General features: G+C 49.6%; 1 protein-coding gene across 1 annotated transcript in view; it reads left to right on the top strand.

Moving 5' to 3' along the window:
- The first annotated feature begins 6,772 nt into the window (after positions 1 to 6,772).
- adap2 (ArfGAP with dual PH domains 2) overlaps positions 6,773 to 12,028 on the top strand; it is a 41,224-nt gene continuing 35,968 nt past the window's right edge. Inside the window, exon 1 of the mRNA XM_038776937.1 lies at positions 6,773 to 7,014. Coding sequence (XP_038632865.1) covers positions 6,927 to 7,014 — 88 coding nt within the window. The 5' untranslated portion in view covers positions 6,773 to 6,926. The remainder of the gene's footprint in view (positions 7,015 to 12,028) is intronic.

Raw genomic sequence — 12,028 nt, forward strand, 5'->3', positions numbered from 1 at the left:
CAGGAACAGGGTGGGCCGAGGTAGGGTGGTCTTTCGAAGGGTCAGTGTAGAATCAATGATCCGAATGGTCTACTTCTTGAATGTAGGGATTCGATGACTCTAAGAGGCATCACAGCCATCACCCCGACCCTGTCCACCAGCGCAGAGACACACACCTCCGTGGGTGAGATTAGTGGACAGGCTCTGGGGCAGTCTGTGAGCACCACATAGTTGCTGATACACATCAGGTGGAGGCAGAAACATGCAAGGGAGACGGCAGCCAGAGGGAGAAATGAAATGGGGGAGGGGGGGGGGAATGTTGGGCGTGGTGGCGGGGATGGGGGGATAGGGGGGGAGAGGAGGGAGGACATCAAGCAAAACGCAGGGCAAGCAGGGAGCCAGGAAGGACAAGCAGCGAGGACACACATTGGCGTGACCACAACAGCAACACCAAGGCACACCCGGCTGATGCCAAACGTGCCCCCGGGTATGTTCCAATGCCAGGGGCAGCACGCACATAATTCTAACAGTGTGATTGTGGCAACTGACCACCGGGGCACAAAAATAGCCCCCCAACCCCCCAGCCCAGGGTCACTGTCCGTGTGGAGTTTGCACATTCTTCCCGTGTTTGCGTGGGTCTCACCCTCACAACCCAAAGATGTGCAGGGCGGGTGGATTGTAAAACCAATAAAAAAAAATATTTTAAAATAAAGTTGAAGTGCAAAGCAGCCACGGTCCAACTGGATGGTGGAATAAGCTTGAGGGGCTGAATGGCCTTCTCCTTCCTTATTCCTGGAAGTACCACAATGACCTGGAAACTAACGCCACCAATAGCCTCTGCCAGTCCTCACTCATTTACCTCACTGTATAAACACATCCGCCTTGAAACTAGTTTTTCCTGTCCTGTCAGGAATATAATGCCTGTCGTGCGTTTGTGTGTTGAATAGAATTTTCCCAACTCAGAGTGTCCCCTTAAATTGAAATTGGAATCCTTGTGAAGAAAGGGAGTGATTGGGGTTTCAGTTCCAGCAGCACAGCTGCTGTCCCTTCCCCTCCCGCAACCCCCACTTCCTTCCCCCCATTCCGCTCACAGGAGCATTGAAGGGTGAATGAAACGTGACGGGCCTCAAGCAGAACACACTAGATAAATAGCTGAGGTTGGAAACTGGAGACGTTCCCAGTGACTCATTGAGGTTAGCCCACTGGCTGAGCTACAACTGGTTCATCTGCCCTCGTTGGTGCTACTCTCAACCAAATGGCCCAATGTCTGTCACTTCGAGGGGAAAGAGAATTGCATTTATCTAGCACCCTTCATTACTTCGGGCTATCCCGAAGCACTTTACAGCCAATGGAATAGTCCTTCAGGAATTAATTTGTTTCAAAGCTTTCGAGAATGGAACAGAGCTTCCTGACCCAACACAAGATGCTGCCCAATCCATGGGAACGTCATCCCAAAAATGTAATTCTTCAGGAGTTAAGTCACCCTGGATGTTATCAGGGTGAAATTATTTTGGAAATGTACCCCCTTCAGGCACAGAAAGGGGGAAGTCCCCAACGGGGCTGACTGTATTGTGCTTTATGAATCAGGAAATAGTTTGATGTTTCTTTTTTATCTCTTATGCATTCTTCCAGCTCCCCAACCTTTCCCCTGAAGGTGATAATTCCTTCTGGAATTCTACTTCCCGGTTACACAGAACACAGAACACAGAACAGTACAGCACAGAACAGGCCCTTCGGCCCTCGATGTTGTGCCGAGCAATGATCACCCTACTCAAACCCACGTAACCCGTATACCCGTAACCCAACAATCCCCCCATTAACCTTACACTACGGGCAATTTAGCATGGCCAATCCACCTAACCCGCACATCTTTGGAATGTGGGAGGAAACCGGAGCACCCGGAGGAAACCCACGCACACAGGGGGAGGACGTGCAGACTCCACACAGACAGTGACCCACGGTTACCTTGAGACGGTTACCTTGGCGATTCTTCAATGTCCGTTCCATGTGAACCAAGCTGCAAAATCAGTGCTGGTAGAATGTTGAACTGCATGGGGCATCATAGACAAACCCAACATTCTGTCATCGTCTGACACAGAAACAGGCATTCAGCACCAGCAGTCCATGCTTGAATAGTATCCAGCAGTATTGTTGGAAGGGGGGAGGGGGCGAGTGGCAGGTGACTGGGAGATCTGGCTCATTGCTCCTCTCTGGTCCCAGAATCCACTTGCCCCAAATGGTCTCATCCCTCTTTACCTCTGTGATCTTCTCCTGTACAATCTCTGCTCTCCTGCACGTTTGGTCTCCTGAGCATCCCTAATTTCCACTGTTCCATATTATTGGCCATGTTGTGGACTAAGCTTTGATGTTCCCTCCTTACACTGCTTAAAGCAGTGACCAGGGTGGCACGGTTGCACAGTGGTTAGCATTGCTGCCTACGGCGCTGAGGACCCGGGTTCGAATCCCGGCCCGGGGTCACTGTCTTTGAGGAGTTTGCACATTCTCCCCGTGTCTGCGTGGGTTTCACCCCCACAACCCAAAGATGTGGTTAGGTGGATTGGCCACATTAAATTGCCCCTTAATTGGAAAAAATGAATTGGATATTCTAAATTTAAAAAAAAAGCAGTGACCAGACTTTGATCACCTGTCCGAGGATCTCATGTGATTCAATGTCCGATTTTGTTGGATAATTGCTCCTGCAAAATGCCCTGATACACTAAACCCTCCAAATAGATGGAAGTTGGTAAGGACGTGTGTGAATGTTGCGGCCGGGGCGGGGGGGGGGGGCGCAAACTACAGTCATATGTTTTGGTCCTGTCCAAAGCTGGAGGGTTACTGGAAGGAGGTGTTTATGGTAATCTCTAAAGTGGAGCACGTGAAACTGGACCCGGGCCCCCGGGGGGCCATATTCGGGGTGTCGGACCAGCCAGGGTTGGAAACAGGCGCAGAGGCAGATGTTGTAGCCTTCGCCTCGTTGATCGCCCGAAGGCAGATCCTGATAGGTTGGAGGGCAGCCTCTCCACCCTGTGCCCTGGCGTGGCGGGGGGACCTGCTGGAATTCTTGACTCTTGAGAAGGTCAAATTCGAACTGAGGGGAAGGATGGAGGGGTTCTACAATTCATGGGCATTATCCATTATACACTTTCGAGAATCGGATTACATTGAACATCGCGGGGGGGGGGGGGGGGGGGGGGGGGGGGGGAGGTTTTGGGGGGAGGGGGACTGTATGTGTTAATGGCGATGATGGGTGATTCCTGATTCCTTTTTGTTATTTGTTGATGTTAACATGCGGGCTGCTGTTTGGGGGTTTGGTGGGAGGATGGGATCGTTGTTGATATGGGGATTTTTAAATTTATTTTTAAAAATAAATTTTGAATACCCAATTATTTTTTCCAATTAAGGGGCAATTTAGCCTGGCCAATCCACCTAACCTGCACATCTTTGGGTTGTGGGGGTAAAACCCACGCAAACATGGGGAGAATGTGCAAACTCCACACGGACAGTGACCCAGGGCCGGGATTCGAACCCAGGTCCTCAGCGCCGTAGGCAACAATGCTAACCACTATGCCATCATGCTGGTTGATATGGGGATTAACATTACATTCGTTACTGATTATTGTTTATTGTTGGGAGATGTAAATTTGGGAGAAAATGTGAAAAAAGGAGAGTAAAAATATTTTTCTAAAAATAAATAAATGTTGTTATTGTACTTGGTAAGCCCTTAAGACCATGAGCTGGAGAGAAGTAGGCCATTCGGCCCATCGAGTCTGCTCCACCAATCAACCAGATCATGACTGATCTGATATAATCCTCAACTCCACTTTCCCACTTTATCCCCATAACCCTCGATTCCCTCACTGATGAAAAATCTGTCTGTCTCAGTCTTCAACACCACCCAGCCTCGACAGCTCTCTGCAGTAAAGGTTTCCACAGATTCACTCCCCTCTGAGAGAAGAAATTCCTCCTCATCTCTGTCTGAAACAGGCGACCCCCTCCCTTACACTTATGCCCTCTGGTCCTAGTCTCTTCCAGAAGCGGAAACAACCTCGGAGGGAGCGTTGGTTTTCAGATGTGACATTAAAGCAGACACTGTCTGCCTCCCCATGGCAGGGTGCGTTGTCCAGGATACATTACAGCAATGACCGGTGCCAGGCTGGTTTAGCTCACTGGGCTAAATCGCTGGCTTTGAAAGCAGGCCAGCAACACGGTTCAATTCCCGTACCAGCCTCCCCGGACAGGTGCCGGAATGTGGCGACTAGGGGCTTTTCACAGTAACTTCATTGAAGCCTACTCGTGACAATAAGCGATTTTCATTTCATTTGTCATTCACAGGCAGTGGGAGAATACAGGAATCTCAGGATGGCAAAGCTGCTTTGGAAATCCAATGGTCATTATTCATTTTTTGACTTTGTTATTCCTCGCCCACCCACCCTGACCCTCTTTCTCCAAACCCCCCCCCCCCCACCGATCTTCCTCTGATTGAATTGCTGGTGACCCCACCCCCCGGGGGTATGTTATACTGAGGTTCACAGAGCTTTGAGAGATCAGGAGCTCTGGAACTGACAATGAAGCTGTGTTAATCCTACACTAACCAGAAACACAGAACCTGTCCAACCTGAAATCAAACTTCTATTTCTTTCTTTTGTGACTAACTGACCCAGGGGGATGACCACACCCCCTCCCCTCCACTGACTGCAGGTTTCACTCAGTCACCTTCAGACACCATTCCCAAAATTTACCTTGAATCATTTTTTAATGATTGGATTGGTTTGGAAATGGTGAATGAAACGAAGGCAGGCGGGAGGAGGGGCTACGTAGACAAACCCTTCCTTGCCTGGCTGCATGACTATCGCCACTGATCGGACCTCCAATTGTGTTATTACAACAACTAGCATCTGCTGGTGCCTTTAACATAGTCATACAAGCTGAGGGGGCTCGAGAAGGTAAGTTCAAACCAAACTGAGTTCCAGTCCAAAGATGTGCAGGTTACGGCGTTGAGGTCCCAGGTTCGAATCCTGGCCCTGGGTCACTGTCCGTGTGGAGTTTGCACATTCTTCCCGTGTCTGCGTGGGTCTCGTCCCCACAACCCAAAGATGTGCAGGGTAGGTGTGCAGGATAGGTGGATGTGCAGGATAGGTGGATTGGCCACACTAAATTGCCCCTTAATTCGAAAAAATAATTGGGTACTCTAAATTTATTTTTAAAAAAAGATGTGCAGGTTAGATGGATTGGCCACGCTAAAATGCCCTTTAGTGTCCAAAAGGTTAGGTGGGATTCCGGGGATAGGGCAGGGGGAGTGGGCCTGGGTGGAGTTCTCTTTCCGAGGGTCGGTACAGACTCGATGGGCTGAATGGCCTCTTTCTGCACTGTAAGGATTCTATGATTCTATGAAAAGCAAAGGCCACAACACGGCTTACAGTCCAAAGGTCCGAACCCGGACTACCCATCACACCGATCCCAGTCCAGGCCGGCATCTTTTAAAAAATAAATTTAGTGTATCCAATTAATTTTTTTTTCCAATTAAGGGGCAATTTAGCGTGGCCAATCCACCTACCCTGCACATCTTTGGGGTTGTGGGGGTGAGACCCACGCAAACACGGGGTGAATGTGAATACTCCACACAGTGACCCAGAATCGAACCTGGGACCTCGGCGCCGTGAGGCAGCAGTGCTAACCACTGTGCCACAGTGCCACCCTTTTAAGAAGCAACTTTTTTTTTAATTTAGCGTACCCAATTCATTTTTCCAATTAAGGGGCAATTAAGCGTGGCCAATCCATCTACCCTGCACATCTTTGGGTTGTGGGGGCGAAACCCACGCAGACACGGGGAGAATGTGCAAACTCCACACGGACACTGACCCAGAGCCGGGATAGAACCTGGGACCTTGGCGCCGTAAGGCTGCAGGGCTAACCCACTGCGCCACCGTGCTGCCCATTTTTAGAAGCAACTTAAGGGCAGAGAGCGAGGAACAGAAACAGGGAAGTTTCAGGATTGAGTTGCAGGGCCCAGGGCCCAGGCAATGGAAAATGGAGTTTGCACATTCTCCCCGTATCTGCGTGGGTCTCAACCTCCCCCAACCCAAAAAGATGTGCAGGGTAGGTGGATTGGCCACGCTAAATTGCCCCTTCATTGGAAAAAAAAGTTAGAAAAAATAAGACACCATCATGAATACCCATAATACCACATCAGCAACATGGATGTAACAGTTTTTAAAAACACTTTTACTGTCATTAAAGGGACTATTATGGAATTTATTTACTCAACATAACATACCACATTGATTTAATTTGAATTACCCATGTTATGCTTTTATTCCACATTTTGAAACATTAGAAGGCTGCACCAACATGAACAGTCTCCATTTTATACTCAGCGTATAAATCAATCTTCATTTCTGAAGGATTTCTCAAGGTTGCAAAGATTGAGTTACACCGTGATCTACAGTAATTGAAATCTGGACATTCCCGGTTCTAACCCAGGCAAAGAGATCGTTCCATTAAAGGCTGCAATCTTCCATGTTGCAAAGGAAATCCCAGGGTTTGTAATCATGAAAGATGGAAAACAAAAACATGGATATAAGAATACTGGTCCAAACTGGTCTTGTGTATCTTAAAATGGGCCACCAGTAACAATGGGGAACAGTAATACTGGAAGGAACTGGCATTTCCTATTGGGACAGAAGGAAAACCCCTGGTGAGTGACACCAGAGACAGGAACTCAGCAGCAGGGAGGAGGTGTGGCTCCTGACAGCTAAAACTACTAAACAGGGAGGAGATTGGAGAGTCTGGGCTGGATATAAGAGAGCGAGAGAGAGCAGGGTTCAAAGAGCAGACTGGTTAACTGGTGGACGCACAACATTGGAGGGATTTAAGGTCGACGAGATCTGACTATCAGCCTGGGTTCTGCACACACACACGCACAAACTGCTCTGACTTAGTCTTAAACTATGAACATCAGGGACATGAATAAGAGGATTCTCCTGCAGCTACTGGAAGACGCAGAGAACAGCAAATGTGCTGACTGTGGAGCAGCAGGTAAGGGCCGGATATGTTGGTTTACCTGCTGGGCTTGGGAAGGTGGGCAGTTTAATGATTTAATTAACTCTTTACTTGACTGCAGCCAGAACTCTGCCTGTCTGTGTCCGAACTCGTTCACCCAACACCTCTGTACTCGCTAACCACTACTGGCTCCCTGTCTTGGCAACACTTTGATTTTAACGCTCATCCTTATATTGACGTCCCTTTGTGCCCTCACCTCCTCCTTAACTCTGGAACCTTCTCCAGCCCCACAACCCTCCAAGATCACTGTGCCAATCCAATTCTGACCTCTTGCACATACTTGAATTTAATTGGCCTTTACTTTCAGCTTCCGAGACTCTTACCTCTCAAATTCCCATCCTAAACCTCTTTGTCTTTCTTTTCAAAGCTCCTTGAAGCCAACCTCTTTGACAAAGTTTTACGTTTCCATGTCCTAATGTCTCTCCTTCTGGCTTGGTGGCAAAGTTCTGCTTGTTATTCACTGCTGGGAAGTACTCTGAGACACAGAGTGTCACAGCATGTAAAGTGGCCCTTCGATCCACTGTGCCAACCATCAGTAAGCTATTGATTAATAATCATCATCATGATAATAATAATCTTTATTAGTGTCACAAGTAGGCGATGAAGTTACTGTGAAAATCCCCTAGTTGCCACACTACAGCACCTGTTCGGGGAAACTGAGGGAGAATTCAGAATGTTCAATTCACCTAACAGCACGGGTGCGATTTTCCGATCGGGGGACAGAGTGTCCGGGCCGTCGTGAACGCCGTCGCGTTTCACCATGGCGTGAAACGGCTGCGGGCACTAGCGATTCTGGCCCGCACAGGGGGCCTGCAGGGTGCTGGAGCGGTTCACGCCGCTCCAGCCTCACTTCCTGGCGTGCACTGGGTGCGGCGCCAACCCGTGCATGTGCGGTGGCTTTACGGAACACGCCGGGCCCGACGCAATATGGCGTGGGGGTTCTGCGGCCGTCCGCGCAACGAAGTAGGCCCGGGTGGGGAGAGGCCGGCCCGCCGATCGGTGAGCCCTGAACGCGGGCCAGACCCCATCGGAGGCCCCCCCCGGGGATGGAGCCCCCCCCCCACAGGCCTTCGCACTGAGTTCCCGCCAGCAGCGACCCGGTGTGGACGGTGCCGGCGGGACTCTGCTTTTTCCGCGCGGCCGCTCGGCCCATCCGGGCCGGAGAATCGGCAGCCCGGCATCGTACAGCAGCCCGTGACCAGCGCCGTGCCAATCGCGCCGGCGCAAATTACACCGATTCTTCTCACCTCGGGGCGGCGTGGCGCGGTTGCGGCGATTCTCCGGCCCGGCGCGGGGCTCGGGGAATTGCGCCCCACATCTTTCAGGAGGAAACTGGAGCACCCGGAAGAAACCCACGCAGACACGGGGAGAACGTGCAGACTCCACATGGACAGTGACCCGGGGCCAGGATTGAACCTGGGACTTCGGCGCCATGAAGCAGCAATGCTAACCACTGCGTCACCGTGCTGCCCCATATTTACCACACATAATGCAGTCTGCTAGCTCAGGATTCACCCCTAGTGTGCCAGAGGGCTCAGAGTGGATGATTTGTCCTCTGCACAGCCTGGGCAAAAGGCTCTTTAATAAACTGTCCATTGTGATTTTGCAGACTGAGGTCAGTAAATCTTTGTTGGTTTAGGGTATCAAGGAATTGGGAGCAAAGATAGAAAAATGCAATTGAGATACAGCATGATCTGAATGAATGACAGAACAAATGCAAATATATTCCCTTATCCTGATAGAGATCTGGGAGCTGATGTTGTCACCTTGAGAGAACTCTAGATTCTCAAAAGGATTAAGTGTACAGTGTGGTATATATAATGTGATCTATAGGATTCTGAATAATATACAATACCGCTGATGCAATGAATCATATGGTGTGGACTGTATAATCTCACATATCCAATATTTGAAAAATAAATTTAGAGTATCCAATTATTATTTCTTTTCCAATTAAGGGGCAATTTAGCGTGGCCAGTCCACCTAGCCTGCACATCTTTGGATTGTGGGGGTGAAACCCACGCAAACACGGAGAGAATGTGCAAACTCCACATGGACAGTGACCCAGAGTCGGGATCGAACCTGGGACCTCAGCGCCGTGAGGCAGCAGGGCTAACCCACTGCGCCACCGTGCTGCCCTCAGTGGGACCTGTACAAGCAGGACGGGTTGCATCCGAACCAGAGGGGCACCAATATCCTGGGGGGGGAGGTTTTCTAGTACTCTTCGGGAGGGTTTAAACTAGTTTGGCAAGGGAATGGGAACCAGATTTGTAGTCCAGCAACTAAGGTAGCCAATATTCAGGACGTCAGAGCGTGTAGTGAGGAAGTGGGGAAGGCAACACTGACAAAGGAGAGTACTTGCAGGCAAGGAGATTGGTTGAAGTGTGTGTCAACGCAAGAAGCATCAGGAATAAGGTGGGTGAACTTAAGGTATGGATCGGTACTTGGGACTACGATGTGGTGGCCATCACGGAAACTTAGATAGAAGAGGGGCAGAAATGGTTGTTGGAGGTTCCTGTTATAGATGTTTCAATAAGATTTCCAAAGATGTGCGGGTTAGGTGGATTGGCCATGCTAAATTGCCCGTAGTGTAAGGTTAATGGGGGGATTGTTGGGTTACGGGTATACAGGTTACGTGGGTTTAAGTAGGGTGATCATTGCTCGGAACAACATCGAGGGCCGAAGGGCCTGTTCTGTGCTGTACTGTTCTATGTTCTATTAGGGAGGATGGTAAAAGAGGTGGGGGGGGGGGGGGGGGGGGGGGGGGGGGTTGCATTATTAATTGAAGATAATATAACAGCTGCAGAAAGGCAGTTCGAGGAGGATCTGCCTACTGAGGTAGTAAGGGTTAGAGTCAGAAATAGGAAAGGAGCAGTCACCTTGTTAGGAGTTTTCTATAGGCCCCCCAATAGCAGCAGAGATGTGGAGGAACAGATTGGGAAACAGATTTTTGAAAGGTGCAGAAGTCACAGGGCAGTAGTCATGGGTGACTTCAATTTCCCAAATATTGAGTGGAAACTCTTTAGACCAAATAGTTTGGATGGGGTAGTGTTTGTGCAGTGTGTCCAGGAAACTTTTCTAACACAGTATGCAGATTGTCCGACCAGAGGGGAGGCCATATTGGATTTGGTACTTGGTAATGAGCCAGGGCAAGTGATAGATTTGTTAATGGGGGAGCATTTTGGAGATAGTCACCACAATTCTGTGACTTTCACTTTAGTTATGGAGAGGGATAGGTGCGTGCAACAGGGCAAGATTTACAATTGGGGGAAGGGTAAATACAATGCTGTCAGACAAGAACTGAAGTGCATACGTTGGGAACATAGGCTGTCAGGGAAAGACACAATTGAAATGTGGAACTTGTTCAAAGAACAGATACTATGTGTCCTTGATATGTACGTCCCTGTCAAGAAGGGAAGAGATGGTCGAGTGAGGGAACCATGGTTGACAAGAGAGGTTGAATGTCTTGTTAAGAGGAAGAAGGAGACTTATATAAGGCTGAGGAAACAAGGTTCAGACAGGGCGCTTGAGGGATACAAGATAGCCAGGAGGGAACTGAAGAAAGGGATTAGGAGAGCTAAGAGAGGGCATGAAAAATCTTTGGCGGGTAGAATCAAGGAAAACCCCAAGGCCTTTTACACATATGTGTGAAATATGAGAATGACTAGAGCGATGGTAGGTCCGATCAAGGACAGTAGTGGGAGATTGTGTATTGAGTCTGAAGAGATAGGAGAGGTCTTGAACGATTACTTTTCTTCAGTATTTATGAATGAGAGGGGCCATATTGTTGGAGAGGACAGTGTGAAACAGACTGGTAAGCTCAAGGAGATACTTGTTAGGAAGGAAGATGTGTTGGGCATTTTGAAAAACTTGAGGATAGACAAGTCCCCCGGGCCTGATGGGATATAGCCAAGGATTCTATGGGAAGCAAGAGATGAAATTGCAGAGCTGTTGGCAATGATTTTTCATCCTCCCTGTCAACAGGGGTGGTACCAGGGGATTGGATAGTGGCGAATGTCGTGCCCCTGGTCAAAAAAGGGAATAGGGATAACCCTGGGAATTATAGGCCAGTTAGTCTTACTTCGGTGGTAGGCAAAGTAATGGAAAGGGTGCTGAGGGATAGGATTTCTGAGCATCTGGAAAGACACTGCTTGATTAGGGATAGTCAGCACGGATTTGTGAGGGGTAGGTCTTGCCTTACAAGTCTTATTGAATTCTTTGAAGAGGTGACCAAGAACGTGGATGAAGGTAAAGCAATGGATGTGGTGTACATGGATTTTAGTAAGGCATTTGATAAGGTTCCCCATGATAGGCTTTTGCTGATAGTAAGGAGGCATGGGATAGTGGGAAATTTGGCCAGTTGGATAACCAACTGGCTAACTGGACAAAAAAAATCAATCCTCGAGTAGGCCTTATGTACATGGGAGAAAAACGAGTATTCCCTGGCCCTTGGCCTCGCAAACCTCCAGGGGTCCACCCCCCCCATCTGGTCCATGAATCCCCTCAGCACCTTAGCCGCCGCCGACCTCCTACCCGTCCGGGACTTGGATCGATCCAATGGGGGATCCAGTACTGTGTTAAAGTCCCCCCCCATGATCAGGCCCCCCGCCTCCAGGTCCGGAATGCGGCCCAACATACGCCGCATAAACCCCGCATCGTCCCAATTTGGGGCATAGACATTCACCAACACCACCCGCTCCCCCTGCAGCTTGCCACTCACCATCACGTACCTCCTGCCACTGTCAGCCACCACCTTCAACGCCTCAAACAACACCTTCTTCCCCACCAGGATCACCACCCCCTTACTCTTCTCATCCAGCTCTGAGTGGAACACTTGGCCCACCCACCCCTTCCTCAGCCGGACCTGGTCCACCACTCTCAGGTGTGTCTCCTGGAGCATGGCCACATCCGCCTTCAGCCCCTTCAGGTGCGCAAATACCCGGGCCCGTTTGACCGTCCCATTCAGCCCCCTCACATTCCAAGTTATCAG

Source organism: Scyliorhinus canicula, chromosome 18 (assembly GCF_902713615.1).
Source record: "Scyliorhinus canicula chromosome 18, sScyCan1.1, whole genome shotgun sequence".
Classification (NCBI taxonomy): domain Eukaryota; kingdom Metazoa; phylum Chordata; class Chondrichthyes; order Carcharhiniformes; family Scyliorhinidae; genus Scyliorhinus; species Scyliorhinus canicula.